The sequence below is a fragment of the Micromys minutus genome (assembly GCF_963924665.1).
Source record: "Micromys minutus genome assembly, chromosome: 5".
NCBI lineage: Eukaryota > Metazoa > Chordata > Mammalia > Rodentia > Muridae > Micromys > Micromys minutus.
In genome coordinates, this window is record NC_137974.1 from 58,109,606 (window position 1) to 58,129,243 (window position 19,638).

At 51.1% G+C, this 19,638-nt stretch overlaps 4 protein-coding genes across 7 annotated transcripts in view; 1 reads left to right on the top strand and 3 right to left on the bottom strand.

Annotated features, from left to right (window-relative positions):
- Nucleotides 1-485: 485 nt before the first annotated feature.
- On the bottom strand, nt 486-3,934 carry LRRC73 (leucine rich repeat containing 73). The gene is made up of 7 exons (XM_080916892.1): nt 3,830-3,934; nt 2,889-3,177; nt 2,147-2,307; nt 1,732-1,854; nt 1,344-1,444; nt 727-949; nt 486-611 (listed from the first exon to the last, which is right to left on the bottom strand). Exons 2-7 carry the CDS (start codon nt 3,158-3,160, stop codon nt 541-543), a joined length of 951 nt encoding a protein of 316 aa, XP_080773018.1. The 5' UTR covers nt 3,161-3,177; nt 3,830-3,934; the 3' UTR covers nt 486-540.
- A 1,728-nt stretch (nt 3,935-5,662) lies between these two features.
- Nucleotides 5,663-9,613, bottom strand: YIPF3 (Yip1 domain family member 3). Of its 3 annotated transcripts, none has more exons than XM_080916901.1 (9): nt 9,405-9,613; nt 8,666-8,863; nt 8,433-8,539; nt 7,253-7,298; nt 7,032-7,124; nt 6,750-6,881; nt 6,473-6,586; nt 6,212-6,335; nt 5,663-6,081 (listed from the first exon to the last, which is right to left on the bottom strand). In XM_080916901.1, the coding sequence occupies exons 1-9, from the start codon at nt 9,483-9,485 to the stop codon at nt 5,948-5,950; spliced, it is 1,029 nt and encodes a 342-aa protein (XP_080773027.1). In that variant the 5' UTR covers nt 9,486-9,613; the 3' UTR covers nt 5,663-5,947. The 3 variants fall into 3 exon arrangements, with proteins under 3 accessions (XP_080773027.1, XP_080773025.1, XP_080773026.1); XM_080916899.1 differs by having other exon boundaries at nt 5,663-6,125; XM_080916900.1 differs by lacking the exon at nt 6,212-6,335 and having other exon boundaries at nt 5,663-6,125.
- Nucleotides 9,614-9,730: 117 nt separating this feature from the next.
- POLR1C (RNA polymerase I and III subunit C) lies at nt 9,731-13,920 on the top strand. Its single transcript, XM_080916757.1, has 9 exons — nt 9,731-9,855; nt 9,954-10,025; nt 11,906-12,013; nt 12,255-12,387; nt 12,761-12,880; nt 12,960-13,112; nt 13,223-13,372; nt 13,457-13,573; nt 13,664-13,920. The coding sequence occupies exons 1-9, from the start codon at nt 9,787-9,789 to the stop codon at nt 13,780-13,782; spliced, it is 1,041 nt and encodes a 346-aa protein (XP_080772883.1). The 5' UTR covers nt 9,731-9,786; the 3' UTR covers nt 13,783-13,920.
- Nucleotides 13,921-14,244: 324 nt separating this feature from the next.
- Nucleotides 14,245-19,638, bottom strand: part of XPO5 (exportin 5) — a 40,127-nt gene continuing 34,733 nt past the window's right edge. The window contains exons 25-32 of one of the 2 annotated variants that reach the window (XM_080916755.1): nt 18,886-18,932; nt 18,344-18,441; nt 17,714-17,776; nt 17,083-17,165; nt 16,724-16,831; nt 16,099-16,236; nt 15,820-15,984; nt 14,247-15,618 (exon numbers count right to left, since the gene is read on the bottom strand). In XM_080916755.1, the coding sequence (XP_080772881.1) occupies nt 15,481-15,618; nt 15,820-15,984; nt 16,099-16,236; nt 16,724-16,831; nt 17,083-17,165; nt 17,714-17,776; nt 18,344-18,441; nt 18,886-18,932 (840 nt within the window). In that variant the 3' untranslated portion in view covers nt 14,247-15,480. Of the gene's footprint in view, nt 15,619-15,819; nt 15,985-16,098; nt 16,237-16,723; nt 16,832-17,082; nt 17,166-17,713; nt 17,777-18,343; nt 18,442-18,885; nt 18,933-19,638 lie in introns of both variants that reach the window. The other variant, XM_080916756.1, reaches the window with a different exon arrangement.

Genomic DNA, 19,638 nt, shown 5'->3' on the forward strand with positions numbered 1-19,638 from the left:
TAGTCCAACTTTTCCTAGTCTTTGCCAGAGACTCCCCTTTATCCCATATGCCTGACTTCCCTTAGCCTGAGGCATGGGAGGAGGGGTGCTAATAGTACATCTCCCTGAAGAAGAAAGGTCCAGTTCTGCCCAGCCCCTCACTCTCTTCAGGTGTCTGGGTTCCCAGGACCCCTAGGTCCTAGACCTAGGCTGACTTTTGGAATTTGAGCTGTAGAGTGATACCACCCCTCAGGCTGATCAGTGGTGCTGCCAGACCCATTGGCCATCCCCGCAGTGACTACAGCTGCAAGTCAGGTTGTGGAGTTTATAAAATCTGTTCCGAGCCAGCGGTTGCAGCCAGAGCTGCCAACAAGTTCAAAGTCAGTGCCCTGGGTTCAAGTCCCCCCCCTCCCCCAAGGCTGTTGCCCAGTGACAGCTTCCAGAGCCTCATACCACTATTGGGAGCTGCCAGAGCCCCAGCCAGGGCCTTTCTCTGCCATGTGGAGGAAGATAGTGGGAACACAGACAAATGTAATGATGCGCAGAAGTCCAAGTGGAGAGTCACATCTCTGTCTCAGCCAACAGACTGTCCCCTAGTCCTGATGTCATTAGCACCATCTGAGTATTGGGATCTGTGGACAGGCAGAGGATGCTCAAGTTGTCATACACTCCATAGTGGACATCACAAATCCCATCACCACTCCATCCAAATCTCCCAGAAAACACATCCACTCTCCAGGTTCTTACCGCTGTGGCACATCCAGGAGCTGCTGCCCCTCTGGTGGGCAGCAGGCTCCCGCCCTCTTCCCCATTCCTGGGTGTCAGCAGTCCCTCCTGCCATCTCTTCTTCCTCCTCCCCCTCAGACAGGAGGTCACAAATCTGCTGTTGCAGCTCTGGGCTGATGCTGTTCTCAGCCAACACCAGGCTCCGCAAAGCTGTTGGGTAATTTTCTACCATGTCCAGCAGGGTCTTGGAAAAGGAGAGATGTGTACAGAAAACAGTAAACACAGGAGACGTGACTAGTGGTTAAGAGCAGTGACTGCTCTTCCTAAGGACCAGGGTTCAATTCCCAGCACCCACATCACTGTTCATCACATGACTCCAGTTCCAGGGGATCTGACACCACCTTCTGGCCTCCACAGGCAAAGCAAAACATTCATTCACATAAAGTAATAAATATTAAATACTAGGTTATAAAACTTAAAACGTGTACACACACACACACACACACACACACACACACACACACACACGCACACACACTTTAGGCAGTCCTTGGATCCAACAGACCAGCCTTGGGTATGCTCCAGACAATAACTAACCCCGTCCCCTAGCTTGTCTCCAAAACATGATGGCTTCTCACCTGAGCTGACTGGTTTGTAAGCCCTGTGCCCTCCAAGTCTAGGACTTCTAGGGTACGGCTTGAGGCCACAGCTACAGCCAGCATCCCTGCCACATGGTCGCCTAGGGAGATAGCACAAATGCTCAGCCATTGGGGAAAAACAGGTCTCTTAATCCTTGCTCCCAGCCTGAAAGGGAGCAGCATCTTAAGTGAGATGAAACAAGTCAGATCCAGGTTCTGACCAAGGTTTAAACCTACCTGTTGGTCAATTTGATACCATGGAGGATGGCTCTCTTACAAGACCCTTGGGGGTTCTCATCCATCCTCCCTCCCTTGGTACTATGGCAACTGGTGATCTGAGGTTTCTGGACAGAGAAGCCGTGAACATTGAGAATGATCTTAAGCTCACCCAGCGGGTTGTAGTCCAGGTTGAGGACGCGAACTTGGGAGCTGTGGGCCACAGCAATGGCGAGGCGGCTCCAGCCCTTAGGGGTGATGCCAGGGTTGGCGCTCAGTGTTAGCTCCTTCAGACCTAAGCAGCAGTGCAGTGAGAATCCAGGATGGGTAAAGTGAGAGCCTTCTCTACCCTGTGTCTAGGGGGTAACCCTAGTGGCTGGGAGCCACTTTGCCCCCAACCACAGAAGTCTAGAGCAGTTAGGGACCTACTCACGCCTCCCCTGCCTGGATCAGTTTCCACTCTGCACAGTTCCTAAGCTTCTCCCTTCCTGAGAAGGGTAAAAAGGCATTCTTACTGCACCCTCCCAGCTCTCAGCCCTGGGCCACACCCCCTTTTCTGCATTTAGCCTTAGTAGGGCCCTGCTCACCAGACTTGGCCCCGTCTGGAGGAAGGAGGCCACAGATGAGGTTGATGGCTTCATCACCCAACATGCAGTCCCCCAGGTCAAGGGCTACAAGGGCAGGGTGGAGAGCCAGGGCTGGATTCAGCAAGGCCAGTCCCGCATCTGTCAGTGGGCTCCCGTGTAGGCTGAAGGTTGAGATGAGATTAATTATGTATAAGCAGTCTTATCTATTTAGGAAAGCTGCCCCTCCCCGAGACAAGAATGGGAAGGACAAATGGAAATCCTAGATTTGAAGGAATACGGTGGAAAGGGAATTTGGTTTCTGGGGCAGGAACTGATGAGAACATTGCCCAGGGAGGGGCGTGTGGATAGTGGACTGCGGAGCCAGCACACACGTGCTCATGGTCCTCTGAGATCCTTCAGCGGGTAGGGCTGGAACGGCTCCGCTGTAGTCTCCCTGGGAGGTGACGCTCCCTCAGAAACAAGGGACTTCACAGTGAAGTTACTTGGGGGTGGGGTGGGGAGGACAGCATTCCCTACCGAGGCAGAGCTAGGTATCCCAGCTCTCTTAGCAGGCATGTGGAGCAAAGTCTAGAAGCGATGCATGTTTCTGGGAGGGTGTGGTGGACCCCGAGATGAGACGTGCATTAGAGGTTGCGAAGGTAGGACGGTGGGAAAACAGGTACTGGAAAGGTAATGTGGAGGCGGTAGAGGGTGTGTAGAGGGGCGCAGTGGCGGGGACCACCTTGCAAGGGGACACACTCACAAGAGGGACTGGATGGAGCGGTTGGTCCGTAGCGCTTCTGCCAGCTGCTTGATGCGGCTGGGGCTAGACACGACGCCCAGGTTAAGGTTGAGTTGCGCCAGGGACGTGGCTCCAGCTAGGGCCCGGCAGATGCGGCCGAAGTCGCGGTCGCACAGGCGACAGCCGCGCAGCGAGAGCAGGCGCACCGCGTTGTCGCGCAGGCCGCGGCAGATGTCCCGCACCTCGGCGCCTGACAGCGGCTCCCCCGAAATCTGGATGGAGCTAGGCAGCATGGTCCTCACTGCTGGGCCTGGGGGGGGGGCAGGGGGTGGCGCTGGTGTCCCGGCCTGGGCACAAGTTGGCCCGGCTGCGGGCGGGGGCGGGGCGGGGACTCAGGTCACAGTCCGGGTTAGGGTCGCGGCGGGAGCGAAGGCGGGGACAGCAGAGGCTGTGGCAGAGGCGGAGGCAACGGCGGCTGTGGTGGCGACGAAGCGCGCCCGGGCCGCGGCGGGATCGAAAGCAGGCGCGGGCCCGGGTGCGGGGGCGCGGAGGAAGAGCGGCGCGGGGGCGGGGACGGGGGTGGCCGGGGACAGAGCTGTGCCACCCCGCGCTTGGTTTCTCCCTCGCCGCGTTGGAGACCGCGCCCGCTGTGCGGGCCCGGGGCCCGGCAGCACGGCTCTCGGGGACTGCCCGGGCGGGATGCAGCTCAGCTTTAGCTGCTGCTCCAGAGCAGGCGGCGAGTTCCTATGGCAACGGTTGCGTCACTCGTCCTCGCCCCGCCCCCCGTCCCCCGTCCCCGCATGGACCACGCGGCCGGCGCGCGATGCGTGTCTTAGGGCAAAGAACTAGGATCTGAGGGCCTGACAGTGCGGAAAGTAGAAGGACACCGTCTCATGTTGGGAGGGTGGAGGCAAGTCACGCTAAGACGGCTTTTGATGTCATTCCGGCCTCTTTTTACTTACTCTATGGTGCTTCTCCATTCTTGAGGTCTAAATCTGGAGACAGCGCCTTCGCCCAGACCCTGGATAATCAGTCCTGCTTGGAAGTCCATAGGCTCTTTAATCCGGCCACGCCCCGCCCCCATGTCCCAGTGACGCGAGGCGTAGCATGCGTGGAGATTCCAGTCCACAGGGCCTTCCCGGTCAATAAGGTTGCCTGGGGCAGGATCTCTAGGGTGGAACAGGTGAACCACCTTTGAAGATGTTTTAACATACAAGAAAATGGAGTTGCCATTTTTGTCAGATCATCCCAGAGCTGTGGAATCGGAGTGGGGGATGTGTAAAGCCCCCTCCCCCCGCGAAGCTGAGTTTAATGCAATGGGGGCTTCATTAATGCAACAGGACAGTATAGTAGGCAGAGGAAGTGCCATTCTTTTCCTTTAGAAAAAGTGAGTCAGAGGAAGGCGTGGTGGCACGCGTCTTTAACCCAGCACTCAGGAGGCAGATGCAGGTGGGTCACTCAGTTCTAGGCCAGCTTGGTTGACAGAGCAAGTTCCAGACCGCCAGGGCTTCACTGAGAAACCCTGTCTCAAAAAGCGGAAAAATAAGAGTGAACCAGACATAGGCATGCGCCCTTTATCTCAGCTTTTGCAGAGGCTGGTGGATTTCTGGTCTACATGGTGAGTTCCAGGAAAGCCAGAGCTACATTGTGAGACCTTACCCACTCCCATACCCCTCCCGCAGAAGAAAAGAACAGCCTATTAACTGTATTTTACTTTAAAATACTACAGGCTTGCAGGTGCCTGCAGAAGCCATAAGAGGGTGCTCAAGTTATGAGAAAAATCTGACCCACCCACAACGGATGCTGAGAAATGAGCTACTGAATCCTGTTTTTGGAATGGCAGTACACTCAACCAGAGCCATCTCTCCAGCCCCTAGATTTTATTTTTTAAATTTATTTTTTTTAATGTATATGAGTGCACACTGTAGCTGTCTTCAGACACACCAGAAGAGGGCGTCAGATCTCATTACAGATGGTTGTGAGCCACCACATGGTTGCTGGGATTTGAATTCAGGACCTCTGGAAGAGCAGTCAGTGCTCTTAACCTCTGAGCCATCTCTCCAGCCCTAGACTTTATTTTTAATTATGTTTATGCGTGTGCCTGTGTACAGGTACCCTCAGAGGTTCTTGGTGCACCTGGAGCTTAAGTTAAAAGCAATTGTGAGCCATTCAACATGGGTGCTGGGAAGTAAGATCTGGTTTCCTCAAAGGGAAGTGTCTGTTTAGCCACTGAGCAGGTTCTCCAGCACCCTGAATTTACTTTTTGTTGAAACAGGACCTCACTGTGTGGCCCTGATTGGTTTGGAACCCTCTGTTGATTAGGTTGGTCTTGAAGATCCACCTGCCTATGTACTTGAGCGCTGGGATAAAAATGAACGCACCCCCACACTCCGCCTGAATTTGCCTCAGTGGAGGTTAAAGGGTGGTGGTCATCGTTAACATTGGAAAAATCTTTAGAAAACTAGAGCCCTGTAATATCATGCTTGGCTTCAAATGTCAGCTCGGTGGGGACATTCTTTCACGATGGCCCAGGCGCAGAAGGTTTTTGTAAAGTTTCTTGTAAGTGGAAATTTGTCACTGTCGTCCTGGCTCCTCAAAAGGACAGCCAGCCTAGACTTAGGCCTGGGGTACATGTGTGAGGATTGGGGGCTCTCACGCTTAGGGCCTGCCTGCTGCTCTGTGGGGTAGTTTCCCCTGCAGGTGAGGGCACAGAGGGCATCACCACTGCTCAGTAGCAGGCCGGCATCAGAACGGGTGGCAGGAGAATGGCTGGGACAGGAGCTGCAGGTCCAGACTTGAATCAGTATTTTAATTACCAAGTCTATATTTAGCAAGACAGGAGGGCAAGGGAGAGAAGAAAGGGGGAGGTGGTGAGGGGCCTCAGAAGAGCTAACCCATATTCTGCACTTGGCTGCAGAGACTTGCAGTCCTAGCCATGAGTTCCTGGCCTCGTGCCCTTCAGAAGCCAAGCCTGGAGTCCAGGAGGTATTTAGGCAGCAACAGCTTGGTGGTTGCAGACCCCAGCAGAGCCACATCCTCAGTACTGTCCACTAATCTTCCTCTGCCCCAGAGCTGGGGGGTCAGGGCAGGCCAAGGATTTCAGAGAGGGTCAGTGTGACTGCAAGGTCACCGCTATTGCTTTGGCGGTGGCATTGACCACAGCGACTGGAAGCTTGGCAGCAGGGAGCACAGCAGGGATGTCTCTGGGGACCCTCTGCATGGGTGGAATATTGGGGCCCTCCAGGGTGTCCAGGATCCCTAAAGGAGGAAGGGTAAAGAATAGGTAAGAGCCGGGCAGGCCTCTGCTCCGCTTACCCACTCCCTCTACAGGCCCTGACACTCACCCTCCACCACCTTGTGGTAGGCAAAATGCAGATAGAGCAGGAATAGCATGTGCAGAGCAGCCAGTGTGCCACAGAGCAGCAGCCGCTGGGTAGGGCCCACAGTCCGCGACACCAACACTGCCACCTAGGGCCACGGGCAGAATTCAGAAGGCCCGTTTTCAAAGTGAGGGATGGAGCAGATGCTCCAAGCCCAGGGCAGACCTGTCAGTGGATCCTTCTAGAGCCCTTTGTGGGGTTGACTGCAAAATCTGTTCAGCTTACCATGCGCAGGGTAGAGAGTCCACCCACCAGCAGCCAGAAGAGGTAGAAGAGAGCATGGAGGTGGATGTTATAGGTGATGAACAGGACTATACAGTGCCCAAAGAGGCCGTAGCCCTGGGGAGAGATGAGAGCACCATCACTCGGGCTGGACTGGGTCTTGGCCCCGAGGTGGGGTCTTGCCCGCCCCCTACTGCTCCCGCCCCAGGCCCACAGGTCCCTGGAGAGTAGCGGACCTTCTTAGGCTCCCCCTCGCTCATCCCCAGGCTTGGCTCCTTACCAGCAGTGCCAACATCTGGAGCATGGTAATCTGGGCATTACACAGGTAGGCAAGGAAATAAATGAAGGACGAGACACCCAGCCAGTATCCGAAGCAGGTGCCTATGGCTGTGCCCATGAGGGTGCCCTCCCGCTGTGGGGTGAAGGCTCTGCTTAGGCTGAGAGACCTCAGCCTTACCCAAGGCCTTTTCTGCAGGGCTGCTCCCGTCTTACATTCACATCCTCAGGTGGTTCTCACCCTCCACCAGCCACCCGTCGTCCCCACAGCCTGTGCCCTGCTTACGATGATGGTATCAGAAGTCTTCATCCCATGCAGAAGGATGGCGACCAGTGTGAAGACCAGCATGAGCGGTCCGTAGAGCTCACCTGCGACTTTCTGTCAGCACAGTAATACGTACACAAGAGTGCAGTGACTTTACTTCACACCTTCCCAGGCTTAGCTTGGTGGCCACCCAACACCCTGATGCCTCCCTCTGCTCTGCAAACAGGCCTTTCCCTCCTCACCTGGGGGAAGTTGACCATCTTGATAGGGATCATGGATTCCAGGAGCCTAGGAGAGGAGAGATGAGAGAGATGTTGTTTTCTGGAGGACAGAGTCTGAGTCTCAACTCATGTCTCTACTGCCAGGAATAGGGCTGGCCCAGAGGACGTACTGGATGAGAGGGGGGAGAGGGTAAAAATGGAATGACAAAAAATCACTGTGAGGAAGGACAACCCTCTGGCACTGAGGTGAGTGAAGTAGCAGCTTCTTGGAAAACTTTGGAGAACTGGCTTTGACCATTTAGCTACATGACCTATAGAAGACGGGCAGAGAAGCCCCAGAACTGAACAGCTACTGAGGCTGAGGGAAACATCCACTTCCTGCCTCTTCCTCACTACTATTCTAACCTGCGAACATGTTTCTGGAAAAATATACTTAAACTGGCATTAAAAATTCACACAGAATAAAAAAAAGGATAATTTCTTCCTTTGCATATGGCTCCTATAACTTCGTTTTTCTTGTTCAGCAATGTTTCTTGGACTACCCTTTTTAGTTAAGATATTACTTCCTTTGGTAAGCCTTCTCTTTTGGACCCTGAAGTCTTCCTAGGCTCCAGTTTCCCTCCTGTGTGTAACGGCACTCAATGCCAAGCCCCACCTCCCCCATCCTCACTGATGAAACAGATATCAGGGGAGTGCTCCACACAGAATAAGAACTCAATGTATCCTTGCTCAGCGGCCCTAGCTTTTGTATTGGTTAAAGAACAAAGCCAGGACTGAATCCAGTTTTTGATAAGCAAGTTAATGACTATGCTCTGATATTCAAGTGCCCAGTCCATTCTGATGCTAGAGGGGTTGGGGGATAAAGGCAGCAAAGCTTGCTTTTGAGGAATCGTTGGTGTTTGGGGAGACCAGCTCAGGAATAAGAATGCACTGCAGTTTGAAGAGCCACCTAGAAAAGGAGCTGTCCAGGAGTCCAAGTGAGGACCAACTAGGGAGGAATGAGAACAAAGTGAATGCTGTTTAAACTATGTGTGGAGGGAAGCAGGGTAGTGCACTTGAGGGAGGACCTAGCCAATTGTACCTTTCACCATGCATTCACCAACAAGTTCAGGGACCGGAGTGATGGAGTTACTAGTAAAGGAGCCCAAGTCTGGATGAGGATCTAGATGTGAGGACAGATGTTTCAGAGAAGGCTCCTCACCTGCTTCGGACCTGGGCAGGCTCCACATCGAAGTAGGGTCTTAGGATGTCGATGTTGGCATACAAGCTGAAGGCCCTGGAAGCTTGTCTCTTCCCTGCCTGCCACATCTGAAGGGAGATGGGTATTATGAAGCGCTTGGCTGTAGGCTGTTACCCAGTGTTGGCTAGATTTCTGTGTGTGGAAAACCCGTATCCGTTTAGGACATACACAGGACTTCTTTTCTATTGGCTTACCTGATCTGCTACCTGCCGGCTCAGTTGTCCCTTAAAGCCTTTCATGCCAAGGAACTCCCCATCCTCTTCATCTGCAGCAGCTGCATCAGCATCTACTTCTTCCTCACGCAGGCGCTGATGCAGCTCACCCATGTCCTCGAAGCTGGAGCCTGAGGTATCATCCATGTTCTCCATATCAATCACAGCTGAGCCCCCACCCTGTGAAGACAATGGCTCCTAGAGTGAGGGGCCCTTCCGTTGCATCCTTTGGTTCTCCGATCATCTTCTGATCATCTGACAGTTTGAGGCTTTGCTCTTCCACTGACGAGGACATGACTTGGAACTGTTACCCATCGTGCTATACATATGCTCGCTGCTGTCAACTCTTGGTAGCAACACTTTTGTGGAAACCTACTACTCGTTTTCAGTTCATGACTCCCAAGCCCCAAAGCTCCAAAGAGTTCCATCTGCCTTTCCCAACTCTCAAACAAGCCCGTTTTTAGGGAGTGCTAGTGAATCCCTATTCTCTAGCCCCACACTATGCCTGATCCAGGCAGATCCCCAACCCGTCTGCAAAGCCCCGGGTAGGCACAGAGACCCGAGCCTTAGTCTAGCCCTATCACACCACCACAAGCTCTACACACTTTCGCGTGAAAGACTCAACGGGGACAGACGGGGTTGCAATGGGGCCGATTTCCAGGCCGCGAGAGAGAATAGCAACCACACGCCGGGGGCTGCTGGCATCGGGAGCTCTCAATACCTGGATGTTTTCTTCGAAGCCTCCCCATTCCGGGCCAGCACCATTTCGGACGCCGCTGGCCGGCGCCGCCGGAGTCGCCATGTCCCTCAAGGCTTCCCGTCGCTGAAGATCGCGCGCGTGGGAACAGTGTGAGACCTGGGCCCGAGGGAGGGAAAGGTTCAGAGGAGCGACAGGGCGAAGTAGGATCAGCCGGAACGCAAAAGTGAGAAACCCGGATGTTTGGCCCCAATTGACATCCGGAAGTGGAGGACGTGGACAGAGGCGGGACAAGATATCGCGACATTGAGGATTGCTGGAGCCCGAACGTTGCTGCGGAGACGGGGGCGGGCCACTAGCACGCACGCGCGGACTTGGCGCCTCCTCTCGTGGCGAATGGTGGAAGATGGCGGCTGCTCAGGCGGTGGAGGAAATGCGGACTCGCGTGGTTCTGGGAGAGTTTGGTGTTCGCAATGTAAGAGATCGGGACGCAAGAGGGATGGGGGCGGCTCGGGATATAGGAGGCCTGGTGTATGGCTTGGCCTCACTCACTACCCTTCCTATTGGTTCTAGGTCCACACCACTGACTTTCCCGGTAACTACTCCGGTTATGATGATGCCTGGGACCAGGACCGCTTCAAGAAGGTGGGTAGGGCGGGAGGTGTCCAGGCGGCTTGAGGGGCCAGATTTCACGGGTTGGGTTGTGGGGGGAGTGTCGCTGTTTTCATGAAACATGCGTATGCTAGGCACTTTATGGAAGGGCCGTCAGCCACGGTTCCTGTTCGTGAAGTAATAGACCAGACAAGTTATCCCAATGTAATAAAATAGCGATGAAGATTCCTGGGATGGGTTAAGGAATCATTGGTGCACTTAATCCAGCCAATGGAAGGGATGTAGTTAGGGAGTGACATTTGAACTGAGCTTTGAACTATGAATAAAAGTTGAGCAGTGAAGGCCAAATTGGAGCTTCATTATAAAGTCTTGCATAAGGTTTGCTCTGAGCCAGCTTAAGCCGTTCATTATTGTCAGAATGTAAGTTCGTCGGCATGAGTGGTAGATAGCTTGGGATGCAAGTGATAGTTTTTATTTTTTTGTCTTTTTAAGACAGGGTTTTCCTGTTTAGTCCTGGCTGCCCTGAACTCCCTCTGTAGACCAGGCTAGACTCCTTAGATTGATCCACCTGCCCCTGCCTCCTGTGCACTGAGATTAAAGGCATGAGCCACCACACCTAGCTTAGAATTTTTTCGATAGACTGATAAAATTAGATTAAAGGCGTGCCCCACCGTGCCTAGTTTAGAATTTTTCGGTAGACTGATAAAATTTTTGCAATCTTGATAGCTGGGAGGGAATGGATTCTGGTGAATCTGCCAGCTAATGTATGGAGGCTGGAACCAGGGCACAGATAAACTTCAGATAGTGGTATTGGAGTACAAGAGTGATAGCTGCTGCAGACATTTGCTTTTGTGAGGGAAGTGTGTGTGAGAAAGAACCCTGTGGCTTAAGGAACTCAAAACGTTTTCTTGGTATGCATGTTTGCCTGCATGTTTATGTGTGTACCACCATGTGTTAATGATCCCAGCAGGGTGAGGAGGTTCCACCGGGTGCAGTTCTGCAAGAGCAGTAAGTGCTCTTAACTGCTGAGCCGTTTCTCCAGCTGCACTGGGGAACTGTATTGCTGGCTGTTTCATTTGCTAATCAGAACAAGAGTGATGGTACATAAGCCTGTTTGTGAAGTCTACAGGTCGAGTGGATGATGTCTGAAGTCAGGTTAGGAGCTGCTGTGTGATTGCTTGAGCCAGGAGCATGATTGAGGTCACCCAGGGGATTAGAACCTTGGAGAAAGTAATTTACTGGGTGGGTGGGAGAGGGGATTTAGAAGGAATATCAGATGAGGAAATTGGTGTTCAGAAACCAGTGCAATATAGTGGGGAGAAGTAGATATTAAAAAATAAAGACAGGGCTGGAGAGACTGCTCAGTGGTTAAGAGCACTGACTGCTCTTCCAGAGGTCCTGAGTTCAATTCCCAGCAACCACATGGTGGCTCACAACCATTGTAATGGATGCCCTCTTCTGTGTGTTTGAAGACAGCTACAGTGTACTCACATTAAATAAATAAATATTTAAAAAATAAAATAAAGACAAAAGAAATGCAAGTAGCAAACAATCTACATAGTGTGGGAAGTTCTGCTTTTTGTACAGTAGCTTCACTGGGTGGTCTGTGGAAGATGTGGGAAGCCAGGCATAGTGGTGAATGCCTTTAATCCCAGTACTCAGGAGGCAGAGGTATGTGGATCTTTGAGTTCCGGGACAGCCAGGACTGCAGAGAAATCCTGTGTGGAAAAACCTAAAAAACAAGAAGAAACAAACTGCACCCCGCCCCCTCACTGGAGACAAAATGTCTACTGATCACATTGGTTTTAGGGTGGGAGGTGGAAGTATACATTGAGGCATAGTGAGAGGGGGGATGGAGGCCTGAATCACACAAGAGAAACAAGCTTCCCACCCATTGGCTTTTCCCATCCTAGAATTTCCGCGTGGACGTGGTACATATGGATGAAGACACACTGGAGTTTGACATGGTGGGGATTGATGCTGCCATTGCTAATGCTTTCCGGAGAATTCTGTTAGCTGAGGTATTAGAAGGCATGGGTGTGGACATTTATTTCACCCTGTTCTTAGACATGTTTCCCAAAGCCATCCCTGGGCGCAGGTGGGGCGGTTCACACCTATAATATGAACACTTCAGAGGGCAGCCTGGACTATAGAGTATCAAATCTGAAGGGCAAAATTAAAAAGAGCTGCCCCTCTTACTTTTTCAGATAGGGGGATGATGGGTGGAGGTCAATTGTGAGTGATTTTTGCTTCCTTGGGCAGGTGCCAACAATGGCTGTGGAAAAGGTTTTGGTGTATAACAACACATCCATCGTCCAGGACGAGATCCTTGCTCACCGCCTGGGGCTCATCCCCATTCTCGCTGATCCTCGGCTCTTTGAATATCGGAACCAAGGTGAGGCTGAGAGGTTGGGATTAAGCAGAACTGTCCTAGAGTGTATCATGGGCTCAGACCACAGGCCCTCTGCTAGGATCTTAACTGGCATCTTGTACATGGGCCTTCACCTGGGAGAACAGCTGTCCCGCTTTTGTCACTATGTATGACCAGCAGCACTCAGGCTCTTTCCATCTTTACACGATTTCTAGGGCCTTAGCTCAGCCTTATGCTGTGAGCCGTCAGTAAGCCTGTTACTGGAGTAGGGCCAGGCAAGGTAGTGTGCATCTTTACTCCCAGCACTGGCAGAAGCAGGCAGATGTCTCCTGAGTTCAAGGCTTGTGAAACCCTGTCTCAAAACCAGACCAATCCAGCTGCTTCCTCCCTCATACAGGAGAGGAAGAAGGAACAGAGATAGATACGCTGCAGTTTCGGCTGCAGGTAAGGTGTACCAGGAACCCCAATGCTGCTAAGGATTCCTCAGACCCAAATGAACTCTATGTGAATCACAAAGGTGAGCATTGGTGAGAGGGCCCCTGGGCCCAATGGGGCAAAATTGTAGGATCTGGGGTTTCTGACATATTTTCCTCCAGTATATACCAGGCATATGACATGGGTCCCCTTGGGAAACCAGGCTGATGTCTTCCCGGAGGGCACAATTCGCCCAGTGCACGATGACATTCTCATTGCTCAGCTTCGGCCTGGCCAGGAAATTGACTTGATGATGCACTGCGTCAAGGGCATCGGTGAGAACCTCGTGAGTCTGCCTGGGGGTGAGGCCAGCTTGCCTGTGGTAGTGCAGAAGGGAGGAGCTCAACTGAGCTGTCAACCAACAGGCCAATTTGTGTTGTCACAGGCAAAGACCATGCAAAGTTCTCACCAGTGGCCACAGCCAGCTACAGGCTTTTGCCAGACATTACCCTGCTTGAACCTGTGGAAGGAGAAGCAGCTGAAGAGCTGAGACAGTGCTTCTCACCTGGTGTGATTGAGGTGGATCAAGTACAAGGTGTGGTTTTGGTGGTGTTTGTTTTTAGGTAGCAGACCAGGAAGCTCTTCTCTGAGTAGGCAGGTGTGATACTGTTTTCCTTAGGTAAAAAGGTGGCCAGAGTTGCCAATGCTCGGCTAGATACCTTCAGCAGGGAAATCTTCCGGCATGAGAAGCTCAAGAAGGCTGTGCGGCTTGCTCGTGTTCGGGACCATTATATCTGTGAGTGATGGTGGACTCTTTTGATAGGATATTGACCAGCCTATATTAAAGGTAAATCCTGCCGGGTCTAAGTGTTTTCTTTGTCTCTAGTTTCTGTGGAGTCAACTGGAGTTTTGCCACCAGATGTGTTGGTGAGTGAAGCCATCAAGATACTGATGGGGAAGTGCCGGCGGTTCTTGGATGAGCTAGACGCAGTTGAGATGGACTGAATCTACCATAGCTTCTGGAAGGCTTGGCTGCTCTTGGATTGTGACCTTTCCTCAACTGCACCCGCCACCCAGTGCTACTAGGTCCAATTCCAGTCTCATTCCCAGTCAATACATTTTATTAAATGTGCCACAGACTAAGATGCCTTTGTAAGGCCCTTGTAAATAAACTTATCTTAGCAAAAGTTTTTCTTCTGGCTTACTTTTGTCTAGTAAGGAATCTTGCCTCAGAGCAAGACAAGAGGTTGTCGTAATAAGAATTACTGTCCAACAGCCCCAGCTGAAGGAAGACCGAGGAGACTAGAGCTAGTGCACACTGACATCTACTTCTAGCTCCCAATGAGAAGGGCTGTCATTATCTCTGTTCCGGAGAAGAGACTTAGGATCAAAAAGCTTGGGGTGGATCATCAGTGGGTCTTTTTCTGTAGTACCCCTAACAAGATGCTCAGAGGAGTTACTGGTGTGAAAAAGGAAAATTGGGCCCTTCTGTATGAAACAGATTTACTGACATGCAGATGTACTTCAGAGTTAGCATTTCTACAAAAAGTTCTATAAACAATAGAAAATTTCTAGCATGAAGTCATAGGATGTTAAAAATATTACAACATAATAAATACAACTACATCCTCCATAGCCCTAAGCAGACAGGAGTAGGCAGCTATCAAGTTTGGAAGGAAATACTGAGATTGCCTTTACAATCTGTTGACCCCCAAGCACCACACAGGACGGCTTTGTGCAGCTGTAGACAGCGACCTCTAATTCTAGATGCTGTTTCCCAGCTCTGACTCTCCAACCTTACCATGCATGCTTGTGTCCCACACCATGTCAAAGTTGGGACTGGGTGGACAGTAGGCCTGTTGGCACACAGACACCTAGGTCACATGTGCCTGTCATAATAGGATCAGGTCTCACACCCATCTTACTTTGTGCCCTTTCCAGGGACCTTAAGGGACTCAGTGTTGGCTATGACTGGGACTTTTTTTTTTTTTTTTTAAACCTTGTAGAAATGACCCTTGAGAAGTCTTCAGAAGCTTAAAGGACCACTGAGATTTTCAAAGGCACCTGGACTCAGCTAGTCCCAGATGGGAGAGTGGCTTTGCTAGCTTGTCAGAAGCCTACTTGGTCTGGATTACTTTTGTAAGGTTAGTGTGTCATGGGACACTGGGGAACCCCAGCTGAGGGTCAATTAGAGAAGGGCAAGATATCCATTTTAAGGAACACAGCATTAGATTGAATGAATTCTGCCTGGCACTTGTTCCCTGGACAGTGTGCTCAGACTTGAGCAACAGCCTGTACCACAGGTCCTACCAAGAGGCCAGATTCTTACTCTAGATTAAGACGAGCCCTTGCACACACGGTCAGTGGGTCTGGGCACAGTGCCCAGGGCCTCCTATGCACTGGTGCAGCTGCTTTGGGGAAAGCCATTGTGCTCTAGCTTTTCTTGGAAAAGCCCACACTGCAGGTGACTGCCAACTCCTGGGCCACCTGTCTGGAATGGTGGAGGTCCCAACACCCTTTTACTTTTGTAGGATGACTCAGGCCCTGGGGCAGGACCCACTCTGCTCCAGCTTGACCCAGATCTGAGCTTCTCCAGGCTGACTTGGTGGAAAAGGTGGCAGTTCGAGGAGGGCCTAGAGATTAGCTACACAGGGGAAGAAGAGATGACAACCGAGGCCAGAGAAGGATGCCCAAAAGCTTGATTCAGGGTTCAAAGATGGTGGCCAGTCCACCCTCCTCACTGTCCAGCACTTCTGTCTCCAGCATTGGTTTGGGTTTTTTGAAAAGCCAGGGAAGGTTCTTAATGTGAACTTCTTTTCGGAACTGTTCTCCCAAGGGTTTCTGTGGGAAACAAAAGAAAATGGATGCTGAGTCAAGGCTGTGAGTTAGACACCACCACCACATACCTCACACTCAGTGACTAGTTGGCTGGGTCCAAGCTGTGAGTTAGAAGACCCCCCCCCCCCACGACAGTGATTAGCTAGTTTTGAGTTACCCACAACTGTGTGAGACTTGGAGCCCTAACAGGGATGCATGACTTACCCCAATGCAGCCAGCGATAAGACGTTTGAAGTGGTCCTTCCGTCGTTTATCAGCTGCTTTTTGAAGGGAAGGGTTTAAAAGCTTGCAGTCAAATTGGTCCAGAGACTCCTTGTTTATTTCAGGGATCTGCTCCATTACTGCTCTTATCTCTAGGTACCTGGGACGCTGGGTAAATGGAGATAAACTCACTGGATGTAGGTTTGGCTTGTCACCTTCCCAATTCCAAGCCACACCCCAAGACCCTGGGAGCAGGTGAAGGGAGGTGCGCTCTCCACTCACCAGTGCCTCGTATATCTGGAAGGCCAAGTGGACCAGGGAAGCCATGCACCCGTCGTGCTGCCCATGCATCTGCAGCCCTTTTAGCACACTGGTGAAGAGCCACGTGACAGCGTCTGCCAGCAGGGTCCCAGACATCACCTGGGAAGGCAGCTGTGCTCAGGAGCCACAGGAACCTTGAAGGGCCCACCCCCCAGTCCTCTCACTGACTCCCTCTGCTAGCCTGACTTCAGCCTTTGGAGATGCAAGGAGAGGGGTTGTAATGATCGAGTGAAGAGCCCCTGCCCTGTTCTCAGTGCTCTGTCTCTGGCTATTCTGAAAGCAGCGGAGCCTGACTCAGCAGGGGCAGGCCTTTAAAGGCCCCTGATTTCAGCACTGTTAGGTGCAAAGGTAACTGACAGGATCTCGGTCTATGATCTCAGCTACTAAGAGACTGAGGCAGGCTGGCAAGGACGAGGCCTGTCTGGGGATGGAGTAGTTAAGTTCAAAGCTAGCTTGGGAAAGTTAGTCAGACCCTTCCCTCAAAATAAAAAGGGAAAGGGGACTTGGGGCTGTAGCTCAGTGGTAAAATGCTTGCCTAGCATGCTTGTAGCCATCCTCTAATCCCCACAAAGTAAGGAGAGCACACCTGTTTGAGGAGAGGCCAGCAGAGTTGTGTGGTCGCCCTCTGACACGACAGAGTATCCTTCCAGGTCAGAGAATTAAAGGCTGTGATTAATAGTGCTGTGCAAACATCCTGAAGAGGAAAGAAGATTACAATGGGAAATAAATTCAGGTCTGGGTGAAATTTTGTTTCGTTTTAAAAAAGGGAGTGGGAAGGCTGGAAGGGGGGTTGGGGGGGGGAGAAATAGCTGTATGTGAGACAGACAAAAGCTCAGGGCTATGGAGACAAAGACCAGCGATCTTCAGCAATGTACATGTGCATTTCCTAAGAGCATCTGCCCAGAGCAAGGAAAGTAGAAGCTGGATGAGGAGAGAGGTACCCACCTCATGCTTCATCAGGCATTTGCCCAGATCTGTGAGCTCCACCACAGACGAAGGGGCTACTTCGGTGGCCATCATCTCTTCGTCTGTAATAATGCAGAACATTAAACACCATTCTTTCTTAGCAAAGAGGAAGGAATACCTGAACTGAACGTCCTAGCTATCTGGTATTGAGCAGTGCTACCCACAAAGGCTGTAGAGGCCTCAGTGACACCCCTAGATTTAGATACGGATGATGTGCAGGAGCACTACAATGGTGTCTGGATGGTGAGTGACCGATGACACTAGGGTATGTCACACTGAGTGCTCATGCTACCAGGCATGGACTCTGTTACTGGAGGATAGGTGTAGCGTGGTTCCTTCCCTGTGACAGCCTACAGCGAGGGGGATAGGCAACAAATACATGAAAACAATGCAGGGAACAAGAGGTCACAGGTGCTTGGGAGTGTGGTGTTTGGCAGACTGCACATGAAGACTTCTTAGAGGAGATGACATTTGAGCAGAGACTGGGTGAGTGAGGACAGTGTCATGTCACGGTGGAAGGAAGCCACTTGGATAGAGGAAACTGCAAGTAGGGCAGCACACAGTAGGTCTGTCCTGTCTTTCTCCAAAGGCTGAGCCACAGCTCACTTACCATCTCCATCAGCAGTGGGAGTGGCAGTGTGGTCGGCAGTCTTCTTTGACACACAACAAGCCACTAGGAGAGAGCACAGTTACTCGGCTAGGAGAGGTCCCGGCTGCCCACTAAACAACAGCCACCTCTCTCTCACCAACTGATCTCAGACCACTGCTGACCAGATGAAGGGTGGTGGGTAGACACTGTCCACAGAATAAAAACCAGCTTCACCAATAGAAGGTGGTATTCTGAGAACTCCACCAGACTGTGGGTCCCTTCTCCAGTCAGTTGGCTAAAGGGACATCACAGACTCCTCTGAGAATAAATGACCAGGGAAGGTCATTGACACATTCCTAACTATTTTGGATTAACAATAAATGACTAGTATTGAATTTGTCAACATTTCTGAACATAGAAATTGATGTCCATATCCAAGAATTAAACTTTTTCCCATCTTTATTCAGCTAGAAGGTTGTTGCCAACATTAATTCAAATTTTCATTTTGGATCCCTTTCTTATTTGGGTATGAACACTTCAGTTCACAGTTCAGAGACTGACTTGGATTGGACTATTAGCTTTTGTCTGGGTGATGCCTTGTAATCCTGAACCTCTAGTGAGCAGCTTCCCTGGTTCCCACAAGTCACTTACTGATGAGGTCCATGACTTCTCGGGTTAACATCCTCACCAGTTGTTCCTCCAGCATTTCTTGAGACTCGGGGTTGTCCTCTGCAATCTCATCTTCTCCACTGCCGAGAACCAGGGAACACATTCCATGGGACAGCAAAGGTACCAAGGACAAGGAGAGTGGTGACCTGCACCTGCCCCTCTCCCCCTCCAAGGCCATTAATATGTTGTCTCTCCCTAGGTCTGTGTTCTGAAGATGTTATCAGGGATCGACGGCAGTCCACTGAAGGACACTGTCTTGTGACTCTGCTTGGTTGGAATAATGGAAGGTTCAGGATCAAAATCCACAAAAGGAAAGGGGCAAGTCCCCACAGAAAGGGTTAACTTCAACATCCGGCCACTCACTGGTAACAGCCTGTCCACACAGATTGCCTCCCATCTAAGCTGGGAATGGTGATAAACTACTGCTACTCTAGCCACAGTATGGTTAGAACCCTGCCTGCCCCCTCTTCCTTTCCCCACCTGAAGCTGGCTGCTGTCACCCACCAAGGAGAGGCATTCCTTACCACAAGACGCTCCTCTGGTTGATGATATGCCACTTCTGAGAAAGCCTCTGGAGAGACAAGACAAGTGCTAGAGTGAGGAGAGGCTGGAGGACGCAGTGTTAAGGCACGCTACTCATTTCCTTTCTTCTTACTCTAGCCTAGGCTGTGAAGAGCTCACTATAAATTCCAGGCCTGCCTCACACTGCTGAGTGATCCTCCTATTTCAGTTTCCTTAGTGCTGGGATTATAGGGAGAAGCACCTACACAGAGCTATTAAGGTGTACTTTAGGCTCAACTAATTACCCAGAAAGAAACTCCTTATGTCAAACTAAAGACATTTTCTGAACTGTAAACTACATTGTACCAAGACCCAAATATGAAAAAAGAATCTAAAACAGGAACTTTAATTAATGTTAGCACTAACTTTTGATTTGGTCAACACAGAAAAAAAAAGTTGAATTGTTGGAACAGACATCGCATTTCTATGTCAAAAGTGTTGAAGAATTCAGTACTTGGTCATTTATTGCCAATCCAAGGAAGTCAGGGATGTGTCAGTCACCTTCCTGTAACATCTCCCTAGCCTTGGCAGACCAAATACAGTGAAAAAAAGGTAACGGTTTCTGCAACCTTACTCTGCTGATTGACAAGGACGGTATGTTAATCATTTGTGTTAAAAAAGACTAACACTACTGAGAAGTTCTGGATCTCTCTGGAAACACCTTTTCTGTCAAGCTGTTCACTGCTTCATCCCATAGCCATAAACAGACGGAGGGG